This window comes from Aspergillus foveolatus (assembly GCF_047715535.1).
Source record: "Aspergillus foveolatus strain CBS 279.81 unplaced genomic scaffold BDW70scaffold_6, whole genome shotgun sequence".
Lineage (NCBI taxonomy): Eukaryota > Fungi > Ascomycota > Eurotiomycetes > Eurotiales > Aspergillaceae > Aspergillus > Aspergillus foveolatus.
The window spans coordinates 1-25081 of NW_027396070.1; the positions used below are offsets into that span (position 1 = coordinate 1).

At 48.9% G+C, this 25081-nt stretch overlaps 7 protein-coding genes across 7 annotated transcripts; 4 read left to right on the forward strand and 3 right to left on the reverse strand.

The window, feature by feature from the left end:
• Positions 1 to 1988: 1988 nt before the first annotated feature.
• On the reverse strand, positions 1989 to 2546 carry BDW70DRAFT_156647 (uncharacterized protein; the record flags this gene model as incomplete). Its single annotated transcript, XM_073740220.1, has 1 exon — positions 1989 to 2546. The coding sequence occupies one exon, from the start codon at positions 2544 to 2546 to the stop codon at positions 1989 to 1991; it is 558 nt and encodes a 185-aa protein (XP_073599290.1).
• A 908-nt stretch (positions 2547 to 3454) lies between these two features.
• Positions 3455 to 3832, forward strand: BDW70DRAFT_156648 (uncharacterized protein; the record flags this gene model as incomplete). The annotated part of the gene is made up of 2 exons (XM_073740221.1): positions 3455 to 3635; positions 3696 to 3832. 2 exons carry the CDS (start codon positions 3455 to 3457, stop codon positions 3830 to 3832), a joined length of 318 nt encoding a protein of 105 aa, XP_073599291.1.
• Positions 3833 to 3909: 77 nt separating this feature from the next.
• BDW70DRAFT_156649 (uncharacterized protein) lies at positions 3910 to 5324 on the forward strand (the record flags this gene model as incomplete). The annotated part of the gene is made up of 3 exons (XM_073740222.1): positions 3910 to 4421; positions 4478 to 4634; positions 4848 to 5324. 3 exons carry the CDS (start codon positions 3910 to 3912, stop codon positions 5322 to 5324), a joined length of 1146 nt encoding a protein of 381 aa, XP_073599292.1.
• A 3374-nt stretch (positions 5325 to 8698) lies between these two features.
• Positions 8699 to 10698, forward strand: BDW70DRAFT_156650 (GMC family oxidoreductase; the record flags this gene model as incomplete). Its single annotated transcript, XM_073740223.1, has 2 exons — positions 8699 to 9086; positions 9146 to 10698. 2 exons carry the CDS (start codon positions 8699 to 8701, stop codon positions 10696 to 10698), a joined length of 1941 nt encoding a protein of 646 aa, XP_073599293.1.
• A 6278-nt stretch (positions 10699 to 16976) lies between these two features.
• On the reverse strand, positions 16977 to 19253 carry BDW70DRAFT_156652 (uncharacterized protein; the record flags this gene model as incomplete). Its single annotated transcript, XM_073740224.1, has 1 exon — positions 16977 to 19253. The coding sequence occupies one exon, from the start codon at positions 19251 to 19253 to the stop codon at positions 16977 to 16979; it is 2277 nt and encodes a 758-aa protein (XP_073599294.1).
• An 868-nt stretch (positions 19254 to 20121) lies between these two features.
• On the forward strand, positions 20122 to 21405 carry BDW70DRAFT_156653 (fasciclin domain-containing protein; the record flags this gene model as incomplete). The annotated part of the gene is made up of 3 exons (XM_073740225.1): positions 20122 to 20720; positions 20774 to 21161; positions 21214 to 21405. 3 exons carry the CDS (start codon positions 20122 to 20124, stop codon positions 21403 to 21405), a joined length of 1179 nt encoding a protein of 392 aa, XP_073599295.1.
• Positions 21406 to 24396: 2991 nt separating this feature from the next.
• BDW70DRAFT_129226 (uncharacterized protein) lies at positions 24397 to 25031 on the reverse strand. Its single transcript, XM_073735576.1, has one exon. It carries the CDS (start codon positions 24876 to 24878, stop codon positions 24534 to 24536), a length of 345 nt encoding a protein of 114 aa, XP_073599296.1. The 5' UTR covers positions 24879 to 25031; the 3' UTR covers positions 24397 to 24533.
• Positions 25032 to 25081: the final 50 nt, after the last annotated feature.

Consider the following 25081-nt stretch of genomic DNA (forward strand, 5'->3'; position numbering starts at 1 on the left):
CATCTAGTTCATCTCCACAACCCAGTTATTCACTATTACTAATTGGCTCGGCATCAACAATAACAGGTAGTATAGGCTTCCATATAGTTTCAAGCATATCAGCCTCCCCACTGGATAAATGTTGCTTGATCCTCTCTAATTCACGTTGATCAAGCTTGAATCTTGATGCGAATTGATGGAGCATCAGACTTCTGATTGTGTCTGGTTTGAGCTGGCCCCGATGATAGTGGCAAACATCACAAGCACAGTTAAATAGTCGTTCTACACCTGCACCACTGGCAGGCGTTGAGAGGATGTCCTGTGCTATTTTTGCAAGTACAGGATACTCACGCTCATGCTGTTTCCAGAAGGCTCGGATGTTTCCCTTTATAGGCCCTAGATGATAGGTTAGTACTAGTAGTCAAATCAAATGAAATTGCTCGCCTTTGCTAACGTATCGCGTGATTTCATCCTCTGGTTTTTCCACCTCGGCCGGAACAGTGGCTTGGGAATCTACCCCAGAGTCAAGAGGGTTTTCTGTAGAAACCTGGGCTGGTGATACCTGATCCGCAAATCACTGTTGATATTGGCTAAACTCCTTTATTAGAGCATCCTTGTAGATTTTCATATAATCAACAGGCTGCCCATCCTCGTCTTCTCCTTTCCAGTCATCACTATTAAAATAGTAAAGCTTCGAGGGACAAAGAATTGTTGCAAGTGCATAGACTCGGCCAAATGACTCAGTATCGGTCGCACTATAATACTTTGAAAGTTTCCCTTTCGCGTCTTGGAGTGCCTGGAGCATTTGCTTCTTGAAGGGAATTGTAACGGGCGTAGGTAGTATTGTTTTCAACTAGCTGTCCTGTATTCACGAATATCACAAGCTTAGAAGAAAGAAACAAAAGATAGAAGCGCAGATATCTTCTTCCCCCCCTTTTATCAAGCTTTCCCAATCATACGTCAAAACTTCCGACTTCCCGGACTTGCATGCCGACGGATCTCTTTTCCTACGAGGCCGCAATTCTGAAGCTGTACACTGATGTTGCAGAAACCTTATTTAGAACCAGGTTGAGAGCATGGCCGACAACCAAGATCCAGGCCATAGCCTGTGACACTGATTATATGTTGCTGCCACGCACAGATAATTAACCAAACAGCTACGTCCCCCTGGACAACGTGGAGTAAGATGGTCGCCAAACAAGGGACCTTTGTGCTAAATGCAGAGCATCATGCTATTCAAATTGGGTGGAACACAAAAGCAACTGGGCGAATGCTGGTAAAACCTACCTCTAATCTTGATTATACTGGTCTGCTTAAATAGTTCTACCCTGCATCTAATACTTTTCTTGCCTTCTCCTCTTCATCACTTCTTGTTCCCTCCACCTGTGTGGCTCATGCCAGGTTTAACCCCCTTTCAGGTCCTGTTTCTACCATGAGTTCCTTAACATTGGCGTCGCTACTTTTGACTCTTCTCCTTCACGGGTATCCTTTCTATTCAAGTGGCATATACCCTCCTCCATAAGTATCCAGTGCTCTAAGATTAATCCTCGTATTGATCTGTTTAATTTGCTAGACTTATACAGTCAGTGCCATGTTTGCCAATGCGTGAGATTTTCCTTTGTGCATGGCCATTATTACATTCAGACTATACTCTATATGGTATTGTACCTGGCATTGCAGTACGCACACATGCTAATCACACTCCTACTAACACAGGATGAAGCTGAACCTAGTAGAGAGGGGAACTCTGCCAGCTACAGTGCAAGTAGGCTAGGAGAACAAGGAGGGAGGGGGAGCCGATATTAGGGAGTGCAAGGTTTATTGACTATTTAATCTGACTTGTCCCTGAGCAAAGCTAGTAAGTGGCCTATGGATGAATATTTCTGTGGTAGATCAAACCATATCTGCACAGAAGTCTTTAGTAGCATGCCATAACCATGCAGGGAAGGAACCACCATTACGATGAGATTAATTTGAGGATATGCTATAATGAAATGAGTCGAGTGCTATCAGAGCATGACAGCAAGCCAGCCAATACTCAGCAGGATAAGACTGCCCGTCCATCTGGTAGAGACCCGTATCGCACTGTTGCGGCAGTCCACCGGAAAGTCTGCCAATTCACCGTCAAAAGACTCACAGCGTCCTAGTTCTCGGGCGGCAGCAGTAATATTTTCAACAGCGTCCACATCAAACAGCAGCACACAAGGGTCCGGCATGGTGCTATTCACAACAAGGCAGTTTCGATCTGGTTCAAGGTAGTGAGGCGGAGATGTTTCGAATGCAACTGCGCTGTCGGCCTCACTCTTACTCTCAGCCTCGCAGTCCCAATCTCCGAGCAAATCAACCAGCTTTCCACTTTCGGCAATCGTAAATACAACACTTTGGTATGGCTGTTTTTGATAATGTCTATCCGGCGTCCCTGGATCCACCAGGGAGCAATTATAATCAAATCCAAACTTCCATTCGAGCTTCCAGCGGCCCGTCGAAAAGTTCCTCAGGCTGATTGGGAATTCATTGAATATAACCGGGTCTGATGGCGCAGGCCCATCAGAGTACGAGTCTGCCATGTGCTCCTCAATCGGGGAAAAAGCCCTCACCCTGGGCGACGTAGATAGCAGAGTCTGCTAATGATAGTCGCCAGTATAGCTTGAAGACGAAGGGGTATGCGGTTGTTGCATTTTGTAGACCCCATACCAGCGGGAAATAGCGGAGGGGTGCATAGGTTTTATTGCGAGGAAAGAGTTGGTCGAGTTCGACGACGGGTTGAGGGAGACTGGGCTCGACCGAAGATGGGAAAGAGCGTGAAGAGAAGCATGAAGAATAACGGAGTGAACGGCATTGCTGCAAGAGGAAGGAATGAAAGCCCGGCTGGACAAGGGTATTGAGAAGGGGCGCTGCTTGGGAATTATATTTCAATGTCCCGCAGTTGACTGGTGAAATCAGGACCAAGAAGAGAAATGTCTTGGCAGCTTCTCTTGAGCAAAATAAACTCGTGTTGGAGCTCCCAGCGGCTGGTTTCAAGAGGCAATAAAATTGTCAATGCAACGCCGGAGTGGCGAAAAAGCAAATCTGTTAGATTAATTGCAGGCAGAATCGTTTCTCGCTCCACCGCGCTGGAGTTTGCCTCTGTCGAGGTTGACAGAAGCAGTCAGAAGCGCGGCGTATTCTCAATGCCTGAGCACAACGCGGGTCGCGCCATCTCCGCAGCGATCCGGTTCCTGGGTAATTTACAGGGTTGCTTTGTGCTGACCAGTTAGCCATTGAGAATTGAAAAAGGGGCAGCGCTGCTAGCAGCCCTTGAGGGCAAGCTAGCACCTCAGGGCCTAGGGCTAGCTTGTCTCTCTTGCCCTGACACTCAGGGGTCTGGCTCTGGACTGGCAGGGTGGGAGGTTCTAAACTTGCTGGTCAAACTAACACGGTGAGTCCTGGATTCCAGGTTCGGCGAGTGCTGTGACATGCTAAACACGCCATATAGATGTTTAAGGATTACTATCAAGCCATCAAGGATGCCGGCTCTGGCATCAATGAGCCCGAGAAAGCCCAAGAATTTGTGGACACTTTCGCTCCAGTGAAAAACCATACGACGGCTTTCAACGTCTTGATGGACATTCTGGGTATTGTGGTTCCATCGGCCATGGCGCCTGCTTTCAACTCCAGTTCGTGTGACTGCTGATTCCTGTGTCCCTCACTCCCAACTAACTTTACAATCAATGTAGTTCTTCGAAACACAGCCTATTTCACTAGAAACCCGAACAAACTAGATACCGCAAAAGACATCACATACACCCTGGTGGCTGGATGGGTCAACCTTTCCAAAGATACAACCCTGAAGACTAGTGGTCCCCCTTTATAGCTTGTCAGGTGGGTAAAGTCGTTTGCTAACCTGCTTAGTGACTGGGACGATGATGATGCAGCTGCTTCAAGTTACAAATGAGCAAGACATTTGACCTATGGGAACTTTCTGCGGGCTCTGCAGCCGAGGAGCTGTTCAACGGGTCTGACAAGTCGATCGCCACTCTTACCAAGGCCATTAAGGACGGTCAGCTGATCGACGGGTTGATTGGGGAGGGCACCACGCAACTGCCCCGATATTCCCGTCGGGAGATGGAGGACCTCATAAAAACGTCCTTCTTCTCTTATGCAATCCCGCAGGTCTGGCAAGAGTCAAGCCGTTCTGTCTTCTGGCTAGACACAGGCGGCCATCCTTGTGACGATGACAGCAACACGGTCAGCGATTACATATTCGATGCTACCGCAGAGGCCACCAAGGCTTGTTACCAAGGCAAAGCATACTACCTCGTGTATACCGAGGGCACTGCCTCCAATACCTGTCAAATGCCCGGGGGTGGCCAAGGGACCTGCCGTCTGTACAGGTTTGATGCGCCCCCAGGAGTCGAGATGACGGAAAATTATGGTGTCTTACTGGATGACATGCTAGCAAGGTAGGTGTTTTTTTTTCGGGCATAATTGGGCATAGGCTAACGGACTGAACTCTCAGCTCGATCCACTCGTACAATGAAAACAATGGCAAGAACGGCTGGGACCTGAAGGATCTCTCCAGTCTTGATGACAACAGCATCAAAACAGCAGGATTCATTGAGGATGAGGTCCAGTCAGCTGGCCACAACCGAATTCCAATCTGCAGTGGCGAGGAGGTATTTAACAATTGGGGTTATAACTACGATGGGCATTATCCTTGCAGCTAGGGTGGTAGGTTTACCCAGCTGTACACACGCTCCTTCCACTTATTTCCTCTTCTGTGACGCAATTTCTGTTTATTGCAGTTATCCCTTGAGTCCAGGGTCATTGTATTATAGTGCCCTACTACATATGGTCTCTCCAACTACGTATGGTCTCCCCAAATACAGATGTTCTACGCCCAGACCGGCACCACGCAGCAGGGTATCTACATGGAAAACGGCAGTCGCGGATTCCTTAGTGATCTTACCTTTGTTGGGATAAACTTTGGAGCCTTTTTCGGCAACCAGCAATTCACTACTAGCCATCTAGTCTTTGTGAACTGCAACAAAGCTCTCCAGGTCCACTGGGATTGGGCGTGGACAATGCAAGACATCGTGATCGAGTCCTGCGAAACTGGAATTATAATCGTTGGTGGAGCCGGCGGTGCCATGAGCGATGGTCAGCCCGTGGGATCGCTAATAATCACCGATGCCCTCATCGACAATACCCCCACCGGCATTCTCAGCTCGCTATATGCGAGAACTCAACTGCATTGCTGGTGCAGAATACAGGTTTCTTTGATGTACAAGACCGTTGAACTAGAAAAGGCTGATAAAAGGGAGAAGGAGGATATTTGCGCTTCTTTCTTTTGTTTCCTTCTCTAAGCTTATGAAATTCGTGAATACAGGACAGCTAGTTGAAAACAATACTACCTATACCTGTTACACATCTAGAATCTCTATGGTGTAAGTTGACTTTGCGTGAAGGTGTGTAAGTTGACCTTGCAGGAAGGGGTGCAAGCTGACCTTGCAGGAAGTGTAACGGGCGTAGGTAATATTGTTTTCAACTAGCTGTCCTGTATTCACGAATATCACAAGCTTAGAGAAACAAAATAAAAGACAGAAACATGAACCCTCTCTCATCCCTTTTATCAACCTTTCCGGACATACGTCAACACTTTTGACTTTTACGAACCTTGGTTCAGACCGGTGTAACAGAAACCTTGTTTAGACCTTTGGTTGAGGGCATTGCCGATAACCAAGACCCAGGCCATAGCCTGTGACAAATACCCCCCCTCCCCAACAAAGACTGTGGATCTCAGCTGCTGCCTGTTAATAATTTCGCCGGCGACGACGACGTCTGCAAGTCGGGGAGGGTTCCAAAACATCATGATGAGCTAGGTAGTTCTTATAAGCTTCTGTCTCGTCAAACTCCGATGCTGGCTCCCATGTTGGCTTTGTATACCCTTTCCATTTAACAAGTAGCTTCAGGCGCTTCCCACCACTGGAGATGTCATGGTTCAAGATCTTTTCAACTCATATTCCTCTGTTCCATCTTTCTTAACCAGTGCAGGTGGTTGGGGTTCATGGATTATTTGAGAAGGTAGAGGATTGTCTGCTGCTCTTCGTAATAGCATGACATGGAACACATTATGTATGCCTGGGGGTGTATCAAGGCATACAGCATGTGATCCAATCAGCTCGATTACTGTATACTTATCATTCCGCCAATCCAGCTTCTTGCATGGCCTGTTCGTGATAATGTTTGCAAGGTTAAGCCATACTTTATTCCCAACAAGAAATTGGTCTGATGGCTGTCGGTTCCTGTTTGCATACGTTTCTTACCTCTCCCTGAGCTGCTGCAATCATTGTCTGGGCCACCTCTGATGCTTTTTTAAGTTTAGAGATAAGAGCTTCCCCTTGAGCAAATGGTGTCCTGCCTTCTGTTCTCAAGGGTTCTTTAATTTCAATAGGCTCAATGTTATAGCCGTGTGTCGCAAAGAATGGGCTCATGCCAGTAACAGATGATGGACAGCCATTGGTTGCTAGCATCGCAACTGGCAGAAGCTGTTCCCAGTCATCTTGGTAGTATAAAATAAAGCATCGTAGGTTGGCTTCCAAGTCCTTGTTTTTCCGTTCAGTGGATCCGTCTGTTTCGGGATGCGTGGATCGAGGACACCTGACCCGTCAGGCATCAACTCCCGAGCCGGATAGACAACTGGCCTGTCGAGCATCAACAACCGGATGAAGGGAACTACACCGCCGACGCTTAACCGGCCGATCCTTAAGGGATACGTTCGTGTAGCGATACAGTTTCCTTCTGTCTTTCCCCCTTTGAGCGTACGTACATGCGTATCCACAACATTTATCTAATTTCCCGCGGGGAGCGAGGGTAAGTGATTCCCGAGATTGACGAGGGGCAAGGTCCGTTTTGGTAGTCGCAGATAGCACGGTAAATCCTCTGAGCTAACTATAAGTCGGCCCATACCGCTTTAAGTTAGTGTAATAAAACAAGGAAAAGCTGACTAAAGAGCTCCTTTCTAACTTTTCCTTATATTTATTATAACAAGATATTCCTATATCTAAACAGTTATAAACTAGTTAAGGAGATAATTTATCATGTAGCTCTTCCAGAATATTTAACTAAGTTATCTTACTATTCTGGGCTAGCAGATTCCGTAGAGGAATAACTGACTTAGAGTTATCTCTCGACATTTACCATGTTACATGTGGTCTCTCCGTTTGCTATATCCCGCATCCATGGCCTAGCTGTCGGAACGCCTGGGGCAGCAACTGGCGAGATACCTAGTCGGTTCAATGGAGCAGGCGCTTTGCGAGAGAGATGCATAGAGGGAGGTCAGGATAGAACATGTTGTGGATGCTCAGAGGGGAAAGGGCAGAAGGAAACTGTATCAACTACACGGACGTAGCCTACTAAGGATCGGATGCCACATGACGATTGATCATCTATCTCGTTGACGATAGATCTCTTCCTTCTTCATCTTGTTGTCTCTCCTTTCCCCCACACTATATATATGTAGGAGGGTGAGAACCTTCTAGAACTAGGCGATGTACGGTCAAGCCATCGGAGATCACGTGGCCTTATATTTCCGTATGATGTATCAATAGGACAGATTATATTATTAGATATCACTCTGGAGACTTTTTTGCTGTCTTCCTGTCTCAAGATCATTCTACTGAGCCTGCCGGACGACATTGCAGTTCTATATCTTACAACGCGAACCACATAAAAAGTCGAGAGGGGAAGGAGCGACTGCGTTCAGACTTGATGAATGATTTAGGAAGGGATGTGCCCAGGACATGCCTTATTCTTTCCAATGAACTAGCTTACTTAATGCATCAGGTAGGGGCCAGTCCCTTCGCTGGGTATCCACTTATGCCGCCGCGTCTCGATAGTTCTTTTCAGGCTTGAATGAGGCGACAGCAGTTATCCAACGGGGCGTCTCCTATATGTGGCTGCTATCAGCCGAGGTGCAGGATATTTGGAGTCTCACTGTCCTTGCTTTGAATCATGCAAGCCTGGTGTGACCCTAAACGAAGCCACTCTAGTACGTCCGAAAAGTGTGCTCTTCTGGGATTATCGGTAGACAGGCGTTCGATATTTTTCTTTGGCAGAGTAGCAGAGGTGACTTAGACTACCGCGACTATCGCCACTTCCGGGTTGTCTTCCCGTGTACGTTACCCACTTAAGTAGCCCTAGTCCGCACCGGACAGAGCGGTCAACGCCCAAAGAGAAAAACTTAAATTAGACTAAGGATTAAGATGGTTAGCGTTGTCAACTACTATGTCAACTAAACATGACAAAGGATCTGGTTGGCGCAAGCGGCCTGTCAGTCATTGTTCCACCCACGCTGGTCCGGAAGGGACAAACCACCGACGCCCGATGTGGACCGTCCTGGGAGATCAGCAGGGATGACAGATGAGCTCTGCAGAGTTCAAATTACACTATCGACAATCATTCGGTGATAGCTGCCTGAAACAGGCTAGGTTCGAGCTTTCTGGGGTCGAGCCCCTCCACAAGCCCACGAGCAAGATTCTTACAGCCGCGGCATAACAGGTTGAATGGATCCCAACGGTCTTCACCAACTTTAGCGGGAGTGGAAAGACTGTATGTGTGGTCGATCACCTCTATATTGTTTCAGGGGTGAAACAGATTCCATTATGGTATAAAATCCTGGATGGGATCCCGGCAAGTTGGATTCGTCACTCCCTAGCAGTCGTTCTCAGATTTGAACATGATGCTTCCTCGTCTGTTCAGCTTCCTGGCCGCCACCGCTGGCGTTGCCAGGGCTGTCAACATCACCGGCTACGAGTATGTCGTCGTTGGCTCCGGTGCTGGTGGTGGTCCCTTGGCAGCACGCCTCGCTCTGGCTGGCCACAAGACTCTGCTACTTGAAGCTGGTGATGACCAGGGTCAAACCTACAACTATAGCATCCCTGCCTACTCGGCTAGAGCCTCGGAGGACGAGAAACTCGCATGGAACTTCTTCGTTCATCACTATGCCGACGATGAGCGCCAGGCTCGCGATTTTAAGACGACCTACGAAACACCTAGTGGCGAACTATATACCGGTCTGAATCCTCCTGAAGGCTCAACTTTAATGGGAACCCTCTATCCTCGCACAGGTATGCATTACACTTAATTGGGTCACAAGGCCCTAGTTTCTAATTTTGCGCCCTTTCAGGTACACTCGGAGGATGCACAGCACACAATGCTTTGATTGCTGTCTACCCCCACCAATCTGACTTTGAATACATCTCCACTTTGACTGGCGACAGCTCGTGGTCACCGGAGAACATGCGCGGATACTTTGAAAAGCTGGAGCGAAACAAATACTTGCTGCCCGGCTTGGATGGCCACGGTTACGATGGCTGGCTCCAGACCGAGACGGCTCCCCTGAGCCTCGTCCTGAAGGACCCCCAGTTGCTCAGCATGCTTACCGGTGGTGCTTTTGCTCTTGGCAACTTGACCGATAATATCTACAACATTGGGACGCTGCTAGCCGGCGACGCCAATGCTGATACAACGACCCGTGATACCGTGCCGGGCTACTACCAAATCCCCATATCAACTGATGATGCTCACAGAAACGGTGCTCGTGAATTCATTATCGCCGTGCGAGATGCCAAAAATGCCGATGGCTCCAAGAAATACCCTCTTGATGTTCGCATGAACACCCACGTTACCAAGGTTACCTTTGACGAGACCCAAGATCCACCCCGTGCTACTGGCGTCGAGTTCCTCGACGGCAAGCATCTCTACAAGGCTAGCCCCCTGTCCAAGACCGCCTCTGCCGGCATTCCGGGTGTTGCGACTGCTTCTCGTGAGGTTATTGTTGCTGGTGGCGTCTACAATTCCCCCCAGATCCTCAAGCTGAGTGGTATTGGCCCCGCTGAGGAGCTGAAGAAGTTCGGTATCAAGGTTATCAAGGACTTGCCCGGTGTCGGCACCAACCTGCAGGACCACTACGAGATCTCCGTCCAGGGGAGGATTGAGAACGACTTCTCTTGCCTGGACGGATGCACCTTCAGCATCCGCGACCAGGACGACCCCTGCATCAACCGATGGGAATCTCCCATCCTTGGTGACCGCGGTATCTACTCGTCCCCCGGTCTCGCCGCCACCATGTATTACAAGAGTTCCGTTACTGCTGACAACAGCTTCGACATCTTCTGCTTCGGTGGCCCCGTCAACTTCCGCGGCTACTTCCCCGACTACAGCATCAACGCCACCGACGAACACAACTGGTTCACTTGGGCTATCCTGAAGGCTCACCCCCGCAACAGCGCGGGTACCGTGACACTGCAGTCCTCTGATCCCCTCGACGTCCCAAAGATCACCTTCAACTACTTTGACACCGGTGTCGGTGACTACGACGCTGATCTGACTGCGCTCTACGAAGCCATCGAGCTCGCCCGTGACGCCTTCCATCGCCAGCCCATCAACGTCACCGAGGTTCTCCCCGGCGCGGCCGTGACTTCCAAGGAAGACATCAAGACCTACGTCAAAGACAGCGCATGGGGCCACCACGCTTCGTGCACCTGCCCTATCGGTGCCGACGACGACCCTATGGCCGTGCTGGACTCCAAGTTCCGTGTTCGTGGCGTCTCTGGTCTCCGTGTTGTTGATGCTTCCGTTTACCCGAAGATTCCTGGTACTTTTACGGCTGTGTCGACTTACATGGTTGCTGAGAAGGCAGCTGATGATATTTTGAGTGAGCTCGCTGCTAGCTCCTGATTAAAATAGATGAGATTATGGAGTTGTATGGGGTGGGATTTTTTGAACGTATATACGCGTTTAGCGTTGTCCGGTGATGACTTCTTACTGTGTACTTTTAATTGATGATACAATATACAAATAAATAATATAAAAATCAATTAATATGCATTCAGATGACTTCTTCCGGACGTATATCGAAAATCCTGGGTGATAAATGTGGCGCTCTTGCTCAGAAGGCCCCCGGCAGGCCATTTTATCCCGTCTCGTAACTGATGGCACAAGTTGCTGACCGGCATGGCGGAGTCACAGTCGTTGGCCTAAATAGTAAGTCAAACCTTACGAACCCAGCCCTTCTCATCTCCGTTACCAGTCAGCAGGGGCATACTAAAACGCCTTTGGGGTCTCAACGAGGTTGAATCCTCGCTTTTTAAACAGGTATTCTGACGAATGAAGTCGCGTCCATCTGCGCCGGACTGCATATCCCAATCATCGCGTATTCGCCCCTTGGCCCAGGCATATTGATTTCATAGCCAGTGGCCAGCCATTGAATCGGTTCTGCGCGAAACGAACAGCTTCCAGGGTCACAACCTTGATAGAAACTTTCGTCTTATTCAGGAGCTCAATCGGCTTTCGTTGCAAATTCACACCCTACAGTATACTAGACATTGCATTATCATAGCATCGCATGCAGTCACAGAGAAAGAAGGAGCTGCTGGCGAATCTACCTTAACCTATGCCAGATAATCGAAGAAGGAAATCCCGGGCACATGCCAGCCATATTATCCTGTCAGAGGACGACTTGCGTCGCATTGACCGCATTCTCAAGGTAAAGAAGACAGTTGGCCCGGTCATACACTGGGCAGCATAGGTAAAGTGTGCAGGATTTGGGCACACCATACGTTTTCCACCAGGCCCTACCATTACAATATCAACCCGTTGTTAAATATAAGTCCGGCCCACTTGTTCTCATGTTTAGGCTGCGGCATGACCGCGGTTAGCCGTGGTTACCACCACCATGACTGCGCGGTGATGTGATGGTTATAAGATTAATAACCGTACTCTGTAGTATGGTTATATTTATAGCTGGGGTATAACTAGTCACCACAGTTAATTTTCCTAGTATAAATAGTATTTTTAACTATGGTATAGCTTGAAACCGTGAGCATGGAACGTCCACCAAAAACCCTCAACAACGCCGTGCAACTCTATCAAACAGCCAGCATCATCTCCAAGACTGTTCAGGCGATTTTATCAGAATGGTCTAAAGAGGCAGAGACCCTGAAAATACAGGCCAGCTCAGCTGACAGTGCAACAGCAGCACAAGCGCTGCCAAGCCATGAACCCTTCAACACCTAATACATTATAGATTCCAGATATCCTCTCCTCATCATAAGAACAGCGCGCTGCCCGTCGCAGGTGTCAGCCAGAAGGCCAGGATTGAGCATCAGAAGTTGTTTTAATGACCTCTATGTCCAAGATCATAGCAAGGCTGATACAGTGTCGCGGCTCGCATCCTCAGATATCTCTGCTCGGTCGGCATCCCTGCCAAACCGGCCCAGACGCCTTCAAAAACAATACTATTTCTACTACCCTGGTGTCTAACAAACCTCTGCGCGCGCATGTGCAGTTGGTCAGTAGCAAAGCCTATGCAGTATTGGATTGCCTACTAAAAGCACTTTTAGGTCCTGAAACAGGCCTATTATACAATGTAACCAAGACCGCCTGGCAGAATGTGGTTGGGACGAGTAAGCCCTGAGGGGAATGGATCGAGGAGACGGTGATGCAAAGCAAGCTGCTGGAGTCCAGGGTTTATTACCCAGGGATTCCAAGACTGGTCCTCGAGGCCCCGTCTCCAGGAGAGGACGGACTGGTTGCAAGGCCCGAGCTGGAAATCATAGGTTTGTCCATGGTTTACGAAGGCCGGGTATTCAGCACTGTATATTGTCTGCAGTACAGCCTATCGTCCCAGGGCTAATATCATATCTAACCAGCCATCCAGCAGATTTCTCATGGGGCTCTCTGGGAAAAGCCTTGCTTGCTGATGTTAGCAGTGGTATCAGCAGCTTCCCTGCAACTAAGCAATGTCTACCCTGATATGTGCTTTGTGGCCCAGGACCGTGGCCCTGTAATCAAGCATGTTATTAGAGAAAGTCTGGCCGAAAAATATCCCTGCTGTACTAGAAGCTGGGAGGGTACAGTTTGTCGAGTACAGCTTCTTCGACATAAACCCCATCGAAGCGGCGGACGTATACTACCTCCGTTACGTGCTGTAGGTGGCCGAAGCATTCAAGAACAGGTAGTGTGCTAGCCCATGCGATCTAGCCATAACTGGCCATCGCGCTTGTTGATTTGCGAACAGCTGATCAACACCAACCGAGGCGACACGGAGTTGACCTCTGCGCTGCCACCTGTCTGCCAACCAACTACGGCTATCACACCCGCTTCAGCCACAACCGGGACTTGACCATGATGGCCTGCATCTATGTCATTGAGCGGATTCCAGAGGAGTTCAAGACCATTCTCAAGGCTGCTGAACTAAACTTGAGGCGGATGTGGGAGTGCCGAAGCCAGGTGTCCTTGCTTGAAGCGGCATGCCAGATATTGGAAATGGAAGTGACTAGGGCTTAGGGCTTAGGGCTAAGAGGTCTGTACAAGCGTGGATGCAAGTTAACTAAGCAATTAGGGATAATATCAGAAGAAAGCTATATCTTTCATTGCAGATATTCAGTCAACTGGTGGTTAGAATTTGCTTTCAAGGGCTTGCAGTATAGATGTAAGGGGACATTATGCTTGTTCTAAGCTATATTCTGCCATGTACACAAGAAGGGTTTATTAAGGAAGAGAGAGATATATCCAGTGTGTGTGTGTGTAGAAACAGGGACCGTGGTTGCCCGAGTTCTGGGAAAAGGGTACCTCGTGCGAGGAGCCAAAAACAATAAATACTATCTGGAACATCTACAGTATAATATACACCAAATCAGCTTCCAACAACACACACTTTCACCAAGCAAATAAGTAACTATAACAGTCGCCCTGCAAAGCGCACGTGCAACTAGACTGGACCTGACTTTGGCACTGTGACAATGATAAGATGGTGTCAACCGGAGGAGGTTCCTCCTTACTAATCAATGTCCAGCACCTCGCTCGTTTACATATCTGTTTGATACTCTACGCCGTTTGTATAGCAGGGATATCTGTTTGATGCCTTGTACCGTTTGTATGACAAGGATATCTCCTGTATAGCGAGAACCTTCTTTTTGAAACCTTTGAAAAGGTATAAATTGCCTATACAGATCGTAGTTAGGAGATCAAGACCTTCAATTCAAATCGTTCGTGTTAGATGTTGATTACATAACCACCTCAATAATCCACAGTTATGAGCCCGGCATTGCTCTAGGGACTGAAATACGGAATTATTACCTCTTTTTTTTGTCATATCTGAAGCTATCCGCAGCCCGTACCGAGCTATACAGATAAGCTAGGAGGTGGTTGGACATTACCCAAAGGACACTGGCAACCCGGAGCCTACTCCTTCGAATATACAACGAATTCCGCTGAGATCGGAATATTTTGACGACAAAATGGCAGTCACATATGATAAAGACAGCGCCACGAAGGTCCAAGCCATCCTGAGCTCGCGGGATGACTGGCGCGCATGGTTTCAAGTCATTAAAGACCATGCAAACGAACGAGAAGTATGGGAATATTTTGATCCCGATGCTGATGACGAAACAAGGCCTGAACCACCAACCAAGCCGAAGATTCCATCAGAAAATGAGGCCTCGGAGAACGCATACCGATATTATCAAATGATGTTGCAGGAGTGGAAGGATACGCGAAATGCAATCCGATCAACAAATGAAGCTATTCGCAGCTCAGTAGCTCTACAGATAAGAGAGCTTATAGCGGATAAAGAGACATACCAAATGTTGCGAATACTGAAACAACAATACGCCCCAAGCGATCAAGAGGCAGATTTCGAAGCTTTGAAGAACTATAACAATGTCAGATCTCGATCAATTCGACAAGGAAAGATATCTGCATGGCTCAATGATTTTGACAATGCTTATTTGGCAATCAAACGTCGCAATCTCCCAGAAAGCAATGACAAGCATGTAAAACGACAGTTTCTGGCAGCTATATCACCAGTTTCCTATTCCTTCGCAGATAGGCAGGCGGAGATGATGAACGACCCAATGTATGAGAAGGAGGATTTTCATGCGCTCCTAGGACGATATCGGACTTACCTGGCCAATACTGAAGGACTCTCGATGCGCTGAGGGGGTGTGTCAACCGGAGGAGGTTCCTCCTTACTAATCAATGTCCAGCACCTCGCTCGTTTACATATCTGTTTGATACTCTACGCCGTTTGTATAGCAGGGATATCTGTTTGATGCCTTGTACCGTTTGTATGACAAGGATATCTCCTGTATAGCGAGAACCTTCTTTTTGAAACCTTTGAAAAGGTATAAATTGCCTATACAGATCGTAGTTAGGAGATCAAGACCTTCAATTCAAATCGTTCGTGTTAGATGTTGATTACATAACCACCTCAATAATCCACAGATGGCAAAGCCTCTTAGTGCTTGTGACGAGCAGATGCCGAAGGTATCCTGCCTCAGGCAGCAGCTAAAACAAGAGCAATATTAAATAGCATGTCACAGTCGGTGGCACCGCCGGCTAAAAGAGAACCCACAGCAAACAATAAGAATGTCAGTCCAAGAAATGTGAATTCAAACCATCCGCCCACTGATTTGTAAATTGCAGCAGCTTGATCACAAAAATCCAGCCCTTACAGGGCTAGGCACGCCACTGTGCCACTCTATCAGCGATTGTGGGAGTCATATGTTGTGAAGCATGTAGACAGCTTGTGCTTTGCAAAAAAGAATGGTCAACTACAGCTCGCCGATGTGCAAGTTGTGGAAAAGAATGGCCATATAGAAAGCCACTGCAGGGAGCAGGAGGCTCGCCTGGCGCTCTTTCAGGAAGTATGCCGGAAGTTCACGATGGTATAATGTTAATGTCTAAGAAGTGGGAGAAATCAACAGCAGAGCTGTCTGCTGGGACAGTCCTAAAGAAATCATACATGAGATACCGATGCTATGTAATGGCAACGTTAGGGTGGTGAATAGTTAGAGTAATGCAAGACTAAACCTTGGGAAGATACAAATGTAACCCCGAAAACAAGGTCATGACGGAATCTATCTAAGAACGGCGGCTAGGCCAGATGGTTTCGCTATTGTAGTATCACCGGAAAAGAGTTCCTAGATCTCAATCACTCATTTTGAAGCACTATAGATTGGTTGCCTGAGGCCCCCGATAAGCTCTTCCAGCACCTTGAGGTCTCATCCTCACGTCTTAGACGGAAGAAGGTTCCATGGAAGCGGAAGATGCTTCAAGCCCTGGAAGCTGCTCATTGTAAGCTTAGTTGATATTATTCATAGAAAATATTCAAGGTGACCTCTATGCAACCAGTACAATGCCGACCCAATTGCGGGTCGGGTCGGGTCCGGTAATGGGTACTGCGGGTTTTGGCGAAGTCTATCTGTGACGTTGACTCCTGGATGAAATGTTAAATGGAGAATACTTAGGACCGGTTCCGCTGGCAGAGGGTCGACTTCTTTCGAATTGTAAGCAATATTTTTGAGGCGGGGCGTGATAGCGACATAATTGTTGATCATCTTGAAGTTGAGTCAGAAGCGGAAAGAGCACCTGCAATTTGGAAGATAGACTGGCGGACTAGCTATAGCGTCTCTTACATTGGAATACCCCACTGTCATGATAATTTAGAAGATTAAATTAATACACCAAAAACCTGAATGGGGCCACGCACTCTGAATAACAGGAGCACGCACAAGCAGCCAATCAGAGGCTGAGAATACAATCGCATGTTTCAGTGGCGGACAGCCTATGAAATTCAGAGAAAGTATCCCAACTAAGATGCCCGCTAAGCTTAGGGTTACAGTAAGAACGAGGAGTGTGGTCTACCGCGTCCCGTTCTATTCGACTCTACTACGAATGTCCAGTAGACCGCAGATCGCTCGAGGTATTTTGTTGTTATATCAGGAATCGCCAAAACGGCACAACTGACAGATTCGATCGACCCACCCCCCAGCTTCCACTTCCCACTCATGATTCTTGATCGCTTTTGACTCAATATATAATTTTATTACTATCCAGATCCTAGCTATCGATATGCTGAGATAGTCCCCGATTTGCGAGAGAAACCAACCATTGTGCTAATCCCTTGACCTTTCCATCAGTATATAGAAACCCGCATAGACACGCCCACAAGATCAGACGGTGGTTGGACTCTGGACAGCGGATTCGGAAATCGGCGAGGACGGATGGTTGAAGCCCCACGAACTCCTTCTTCTATATTTTGATTTTGGCCAAGAAGCCCTGTTCGTCTCCTCAGTACCTAGGGATTCATCCTTCAACCTCGTCGTCAGGGGCGAACCTGTCTCCTCATCCTGAAGGTCAGGAGGCGGCGGATGCTTCAGCGCCGCGACAATAATCTGGGTGGGAGGCTTGGGCGATTCGAACCAAAAAATTGTATTGATGAGGACGACGACAATGCCCATAATCATAACGACGACACCGAGTACCTTGGTTCGCGAGTCGATGCCAAATTTCCAGAGTTGTACGGTCGCCCACGCCGTGAGCGTTGCAGATGTGTAGGGGTTGTCGTCTTCCCGTTGGCGCTGGTCTCTGTGGTCAGCGGCTGTGGATAGAATGGTTGTAGTGTAGGGAACTAGAGACACGGCTTGCATCGTTGCGTATGAGTGGATTATATTGAACCGCAGGGAGTCTGCCACTGGGTCATATATGTAGCGTTGGAAGGCGTCTATAAATCGAGAGCTGGAGCCGCGGCTGGCCGGTACAACCCCGTCAGTGCCATTGACAGACCATGCTGCTAGAATCCAGTCTGCGTGGATAGAGAGCGTTGCTCCACTGTTTGCGTTGCTCTCATCCATTCCCGGGTCGTCATGCAGAACACCCAGCTGCGCGAGTTGTAGAATATTGGAGACGGGCGACGGGTTTAGCGTATACGCAGCAAAGCTCATGAACGCGCTGTTGTGACACCATAATGATGAGTTGGAATACTCCGGCATCGAGTACTCGTATGTCTGTTGGCTGTCGGAGATATTGAGAAATAGCGGATCCGCCGGATTAGTGAAGAGTCTATCCCAATCGCAAGAATTGTCCTCAAGGCAGGATGTGTCGCGAAGATACCGCGCTCTAGGAGTATTATAGACTGTCACGAGCATGCTAAACCGGCCACTAGCAGCATCTTCAATGGTAAACGAGGCAGAGGAAGCTGCGGTGCCGTCGCCCCATCCAGTACCCCAGCGGATACACTTTGTGGCAACTGTATAATTGACTGTAGTGTATCTTGCGTAACAACGGACCTCTTGGTCCTCGGAGATATTGATGACTCGAGCCCCCTGATGCATCCAGCAGCCGTTGTCTAAGCCGATAGTAGGTCCTACGCGCTGGAGTTGGACCTGCAGGGACTGGTTGAAGCGACGAGAGTCTGGGTAGTTGTCTCCTAAACCGACGTTAGAGATCATCGCAAGATAGTAATTATTCACATCCTCCGAAAATGCTTGCGCGGATTGTCTGTTTGGGACCCAGATAATGCTGGTCGACTCTGAGACATTAGGGCTAAAAGACAAGGTCCCTTCCTGTATAACCGGTGGCAGGAGCGTTCCATTACGTCCTTCCAGCTGCCTTTCACTGGCAACGCCTGCCTCAATCAACGCATCAAGACTGGCTCCGTATAGATTCGACGTGCAGCTGTAAGCCCGATCGGCCAGTTGGATTTCTTCGCAACCTGGAATTATCTCACCCGCAGGAGGTTCGAACGACAGAAGCTGGCCAAAGGCTAGAGAATCGTCCCAATTGATATCTATCCACTGCAACCCTGGTATTACTAACGTGGCCGTAGCAACGCCCATGAGGTTGGAGATGACACACAACACAGCAACACCGAGCATAAAGAGGTATAACACCCAGCCTTGTGGGGACCTGCCGCTCATGCTTGTCACACTAGTGTCCATTCTCTTTGCCAAATTGTAGGCTTTGACTGCAAGGTCCTTCAGATAGAGCAGATCCAAGAATTCGGCATACACCAGCAACATGCTGACGGGAAGTCGGTTGTCCTTTGCGGAAAGGTGAAGGGCGGATCGGTAAATCAGGCTGGCCGCGACATACATGAACCAGACTTCCAGACCCTTGGCCACGAACTGAAGAGCCCCTAGTACATTACGATTGGTGCCGTCGAGCCGATCAATCTGCTGTACTTGACTAGTAGAGAAGGGATCAATTCGACAATGGGAGCCGCAGTTGAGGCCCGCCCCGATAATATGGCCACGGAAGTTGAGGACCAGTAGAGCAAGAGCAGGACCAAGCCAAAGAAAGCTGATGAGATTTCGAGGATCACAAAACCTGTCAAAGCCTCGATATGTTGTGTTGAGCAGATCGCGCCCTCGTGGGAGTCGGTTTTGCGGCTGCTCCGTTCCAAGACTCACCGGAACGGGGTTGGCGGATTCTGCTTTTCCATGCACCATAGTCTCGATTGAGTTTAGCTGGTGGGCTGTTGAGCATGGGTTGAGCAGAGCATGGGTGTACTCACTGGCGCTACGTAATGTTTTATATTAGGGAGAGACGCACTGTCACAGTAAAGAAGACAATCAGTGAAGAGGGAAAGGGCCTAGGAAGGCTTGAAAGTTTTCATGAAGAGAAACTACAGAGTGTGAATGCTCATCCGGCGTCATATTATTCTGATGGTTGGGCATACCCGTCAGCTTGCCAGGATTCAGCTGCTCTGTCGACACCGTTGTTCTCGGATATGTTTGTTAAGAAGCAGCCAAGCATGGCTAGGACTGGATAGGAAGCGTTCGGCTTGATGGAATCTGACGGATACAAAGCCGCCTCCAGGATATTCATCCTTCAATTCCCTGTCACAGCCTTGCCCGCCAGTGCCCGGAGGTGGAAGACGTAATTACAGACGATTGGCAGACACTACCAATCCGATTTGCCCCTACCATGTATGAACGGTCGAAAGCTGCTGCTTTGGCTGGCTAGCTGAGACATCTCAGCCTTGCAGGACCTACAACGGGGAATATGAGACCAGAATGTTGATTTGCCATATACCGTTTTTCAGTTTGAGACGCCCAAGGCAAGGAGTTCTGCTACTCTCATAGGGGCCAGCACGGCTGCAGGTAAGCTCATTTCCCCGGGCGGTGGAAAGGTGTACCGGCAAATGCGTATTTTTCTTGAGCTCCTAGTAGTCTTGTTGTCATTTTCCCGTTTTCCTAGTGAAGCATAAGCACCATCCAGTAAGTATAAGTATTTCCTTCACTCTGCCAGAATTTGTCTGTCTACGACTTAACAAAACAATTTCTTTAATTCAACATTGATCACGCACGCAGCATCATGCATCGCGGTACCCTATCTCTCTACTTCCTGAACCTCGTAGCCTTGTTCTGCCATGAGGCCCTTGCTCAGACCACTTCCCCAACTGCCACCCCGACGGACAGCTCTAGCTCTAACTCTAGTTCAACCTCCAGCGGTACTTCCACCTCCACAGAAACCCCATCTTCTTCCCCCTCTCCCTTTACGGATGTAGGAGATGAGCACGGGGTCGGAATGTGGGCTAGGGGGATAGACAATGCGTTGCCCCCAAATACCGAAGGCGGCCGCACTGCATTTATACCGTTGGACGACACGTTCCGCATGCTTGCTCTCCGTCAAGCAGGATACTCGACCGGACAGTACCTTTACCAAGTGTCCAACCAGCTTCTCACAGCTGAGAGCCTTCGCGGCTATACCGGAAGCATCATCGAGACCCTTGATACAGAAGGTAATTTAGGCGGCGGGGGACAGACCGTACTCACACGCGGTCAGCGGGGTGTCGAGAATTCCTGCTCCAATGCCACCGCGCCTATTCAGCTGATTAGTGGCCTGGGAAACGCTGTCACCATTGTTGAGGAGGATATTCCATTTGATGGCGGCATCCTCCATGTCATCAGCAGGTACAAATAACCCAGTGGAACTTCCAGGAAACTATTGACTGACGTTCTTTAAGTCCGTTTACCCGGCCCAGAACGCTGTCTGACTCACTCAGCGTAACCTCTGAAACCTCCAGCTTTGCCTCTTACATATCGTCGCAGCTGTCTCCGCTTGATTCTACCGAGTCAGTTACCGTCTTCGCACTCTCCAACGACGCCATCTCCACGCTAGGCTCAAACGGTACGGTTTCTGAAGATGACTTAACTGCATTCATCGATGCCCATGTTGTATCTGGGTCCACCGTCTATTCCCCGCTGCTAGTCACTGGGGCGCGCTTCCAAACCCGCAGCGGAGAGGAGCTTGTCGTTACCGCATATCCGAACGGAACCATCTTCCTGAACGATGCCCTGGTGATTCAGACTGACATTATTGTTTCGAACGGCGTGGTGCATATTGTTGATAGGGTATGCTTGGATTCCCGAATGTAAAGGGTGTTCACTACTAACTAGCTTATAGCCCCTCTCTGCCCCTGGTTCCGTTACTAGTATCCCGTCCCCGACTTCGACCACGCCTGGAGACACTGTATTCACAGGAGCGGCAGGTTGGTCAGCTATGCAGACCCTCCAGAAGGCGGAATTTACCTGGAGCATGCTACTGGGTGTGATTTTTGCTGCAGTAGTCGGGGGTACAGTTCATTTTACCCCATAGGCACTCAGCTTTCGTGGTGCGGCATCCAGGGGTGCAGGGGTGACCACTATAATCTGATCTCTTTGCCCACACCCCTCCTCTCTTCCTCCCTCTCTTTCTCTTTCTTGTTGTGTTTTTTTTATTTTTTGTCTGTAGCTAAGTCGAATACTGGCGGGGTTGGAATGAGAGATCCAATTAGCGCGCGAATGAACGGAAAGGGTTATATCGACTCATCGTTTCGTATCAGGAACTGTCACTAGTAATAATTATTGCAAGCTTACTCTCTGGTCTTTTCATTCCGGCACAAACCACGCCTACCAACCAGATTCTGGAAACCACCAGCTGAGTTAGTGTAACATAGAAAACAACGCATCAACTTCAGACATTCCTGAAATCAGGCAGCTCTAGGACTGGGGGCGCTCAGTCAGCGCCAACGCCCTCTTACCACCGCCACCCTGTTTACCAGTAGCGGGACAACACTAGCTTTTCATGCTTCTCCTCGGAAGCAGCTGAACTTGTAACGAGAACTCTGTTGACTATCAAGGAGAAGAGTCCCGCTGTCAAACACGCATGGAGCCGTATTCAGTCTAGATCTGCATCTGTATCTGCATCCGCATTCCTCTGATTGGGCGCTCTTTAAGCTAAAAGGTAAGGATCTTTAACCTCTCGCCCACTACACTACTGAACTGTCACTATCCTCTTAACACTCTTATTTGCCATCCACAGTAACCCCCTGCAGTCAGTCAGCCGTGAGATTGATACCCAGCCTTGTCGCATCATCCCTACATATGGTAAAATCGGAGCAGGTGCTACACCAATCATGAGTCAGCTAGACGTGGAAGACTGCAAGTAGGGTTTCTTTTGGTTGCTTTCTGCCGTCAGACCCGGGGCGAGAAGTATACTTGTCCGACCCGCATTCGCAAAAGTCAAGCCCCAATCAGAAGGTTCTTTTCGTAGCAAATTCATAGTTGATCAGTCGAAGTGGGCACAGAATGGAGGGTATGGAGTATGAACATGGCTTGAGCGAATGAACCTGCTGAGGAGACTTGTTGATATCAATGTAAATAGGATTTGCTTTGTACAGTACACACTATACAGGTGTACTCAAATTACAAGTAGCTACTCAGGTTACGCACTAGTGGAATATCTTGACGGTGTATGATAACTAGTCCAATATCATAGCTATAGTATTTTTGACAGCTCTTATATTTTCTTCTGCCCGCCACAATACTGGTCTCTTCAGTGTGCGCACTTAAAGCCAGAACCCTTCAAGAGAACGTTGCGACTGTCTACGCGAGAAGCTCGAGAAGTATATCCTTAAGGCGAGTCAGAATCTTACCTAATACAGATGATTGTCCAAAAACAAGCCTTGCATCCCTTTCTTTCTACTATTGGGCCCAGCTGTTTTAAACCGGTCTACTACCGCGGGGGCTGCTCCCTTCCATTGGGTGTGAGCTGGAGAAGGTATCACGCCTTACGTTGTCATTAAATTACCTCACCCCTTGAAAAGCTATCTCTCTCGCTGGTTTTGCTGACTGAATTGTACACAGGGCCGCTTGTACTCACTGAACCCTTTCAATCTACCTCTATAGGGCCCAGTCTACTCTCACCCCACGCACAGTTCTAATTACGATGGCGGGGAGTTTCTCGCCTGTTAGTGCTTCTCGTCAAAAACCTCAGTTTGGTCAGCTGGCGACGAAATCCAATACGGGAGGAAACTTGTCCGCCATGACCGCAGTCGTGCGATGAGTCTTGGTCGTGGAGAAAGAGGGTTATTAATGTCTGGCAGGCGCAAAGTCCCGATGGCGCCAGCTTTGAAGGAGGCCATATCTGAACCATCCTCACTTGTGGAATCGTCGTGGGGCTCGACAACAATGCCTTAGGTTCGTCCTTGCATCTGACGTGAGAAAGAGAGGTTACAGGCTAGTATCATATCGTTGACCTGCGCCCGGTGCTTACCTCATGATCGATCAAGTTGGTGGGCCAGACGTTCTGGCAAACCTCAGAATTATTTTTATCGGGCTCCTGTCAGATACCAGTAAGAACATATCATGGCCTATATTGTTAAATACCAACAGATCTGATGGAATATTTTACCGTATCAACTCCCACACCACCCTGAGACCCAGCCATTCCGGAATCGCTCAAGGCTCTGTGTTGTTGTTATGATTCCTCTCATCGCGGTTGCCGCTGTTCTTGCCACTTTTATTTTTGTTTCCCTCTGCTTCTTGCACGAATATTTCAGTACTACGAATGCCCTGGTAGACTTCCTGGTCAACGGCGCCACAATTGCGTGCGACTGGCCGTGCTCATTGTACGACACGGTCCAGGATGAGAGGAACGTTAGTATCTACGGCATTCTGGTCCTCTTGCTGCGGCTGATCCATGCGGATTATACGATGGGAAAGAGAGGTATCAGATTCTGACGGAAGTCTCCGAGCGGGGATCTGGGGTTGTTGGGCCTGGAACTGGTGTGTCAAACCGTTCGCGTCACCTACAGGGGTCTGTCGTATAAATCCCTGTTTTTGGCCCCACATAATATACGTCAGGGCAAATGATTACATCGAACCATAGCTAACATGGCATTGTGGCACTGAAAAGAGCCAGGAGCCTTGCCCTCAGCCCGAGTAACCTGCACTGCAAACATGGTACGTTACATTGTACCGACCTGCGAGAGGGGGTAACGCAGATAGTGCAGCTGCATGTCAGGGTGAACAATCCTTCAGCGTGTACGGTTCTGGGGAGATGGAGGTCGCGCACAATGTTCCCAGCTAAGCAAGCCGGCGGGTCTAATAAAGAACAGAAAAGGCAGACTGCTCGGTGTACCACCCTGTATCAAGCCTTTAACGGAGAAAAAAGCCACTTGTACAACTATAACAGCCTCTTAGTAGTGGCGAGATCATGGGATTCGCTGGAGGAGTCACGTAATGCAGCCGTAGATGGGGCGGAGGCTGATCAAGCATCCCTCAGCGGAAGCCCTCACTGAACAGCATATTCGGCGTAACGGCCCTGGCTACGGCCGCTCCTGCGGGCGTATGCGTTCTTGCTCTCAAGCCATCCTTCCGTCCTGAATTCCTAGTAACCATCAACAGAGCTGTGCACCCTGCATACTGAGACGGGACCTGGTCTTTGGCCTCGAGTCAGCTCACTCAGCCTCGCGACCTGGCACCCTTGAGAGCAGCGGAGTCCGGCTTGGGACTTGAAAAAACCATCTCACTCGGGCATGTCGATGCTGTTCTGCATCCCACCGCAAGCCCGGTCGACGACCGAAATACATCTCTAAGCTCATTTGTTACTAGGACACCAAACGAGCCAATTAGAACCTCACTGCACCCAAAGCAATGGCGAATTGGCATTGGCTGACGGGCCGGCCCATGAAGAGCGGCCCGGGCCTGAAGCAAATTTGCAGCCTGCGATTGGTTGCTGACGGCACGAGTGGAAGAGAACGAAGTTCTCCGACAAGACGTAAACACCAGCAGGGAAGAGACAACCATTCCCCGTTTCCGCTCCGGTCATGAAGCTATACCTTGGAAGGATGAATGAAGCCCGCCTCTTTGACATGGGAGACCTCGAAACAACCGAGTCATCAATGGACAGCCAAAAAGACACAGACACCCGAGTCTCGTCGCATGAAGCGGACCAAGCGATCCCAGAACCTGCGCTGGCCAAAGGGCCTGAGATGGAAGAATACTAGAGC

Excerpts from the sequence above, each read along its gene's own strand:
- BDW70DRAFT_129226 (XM_073735576.1), bottom strand. The coding sequence starts at position 24,878 with ATGGTTGTCTCTTCCCTGCTGGTGTTTACGTCTTGTCGGAGAACTTCG.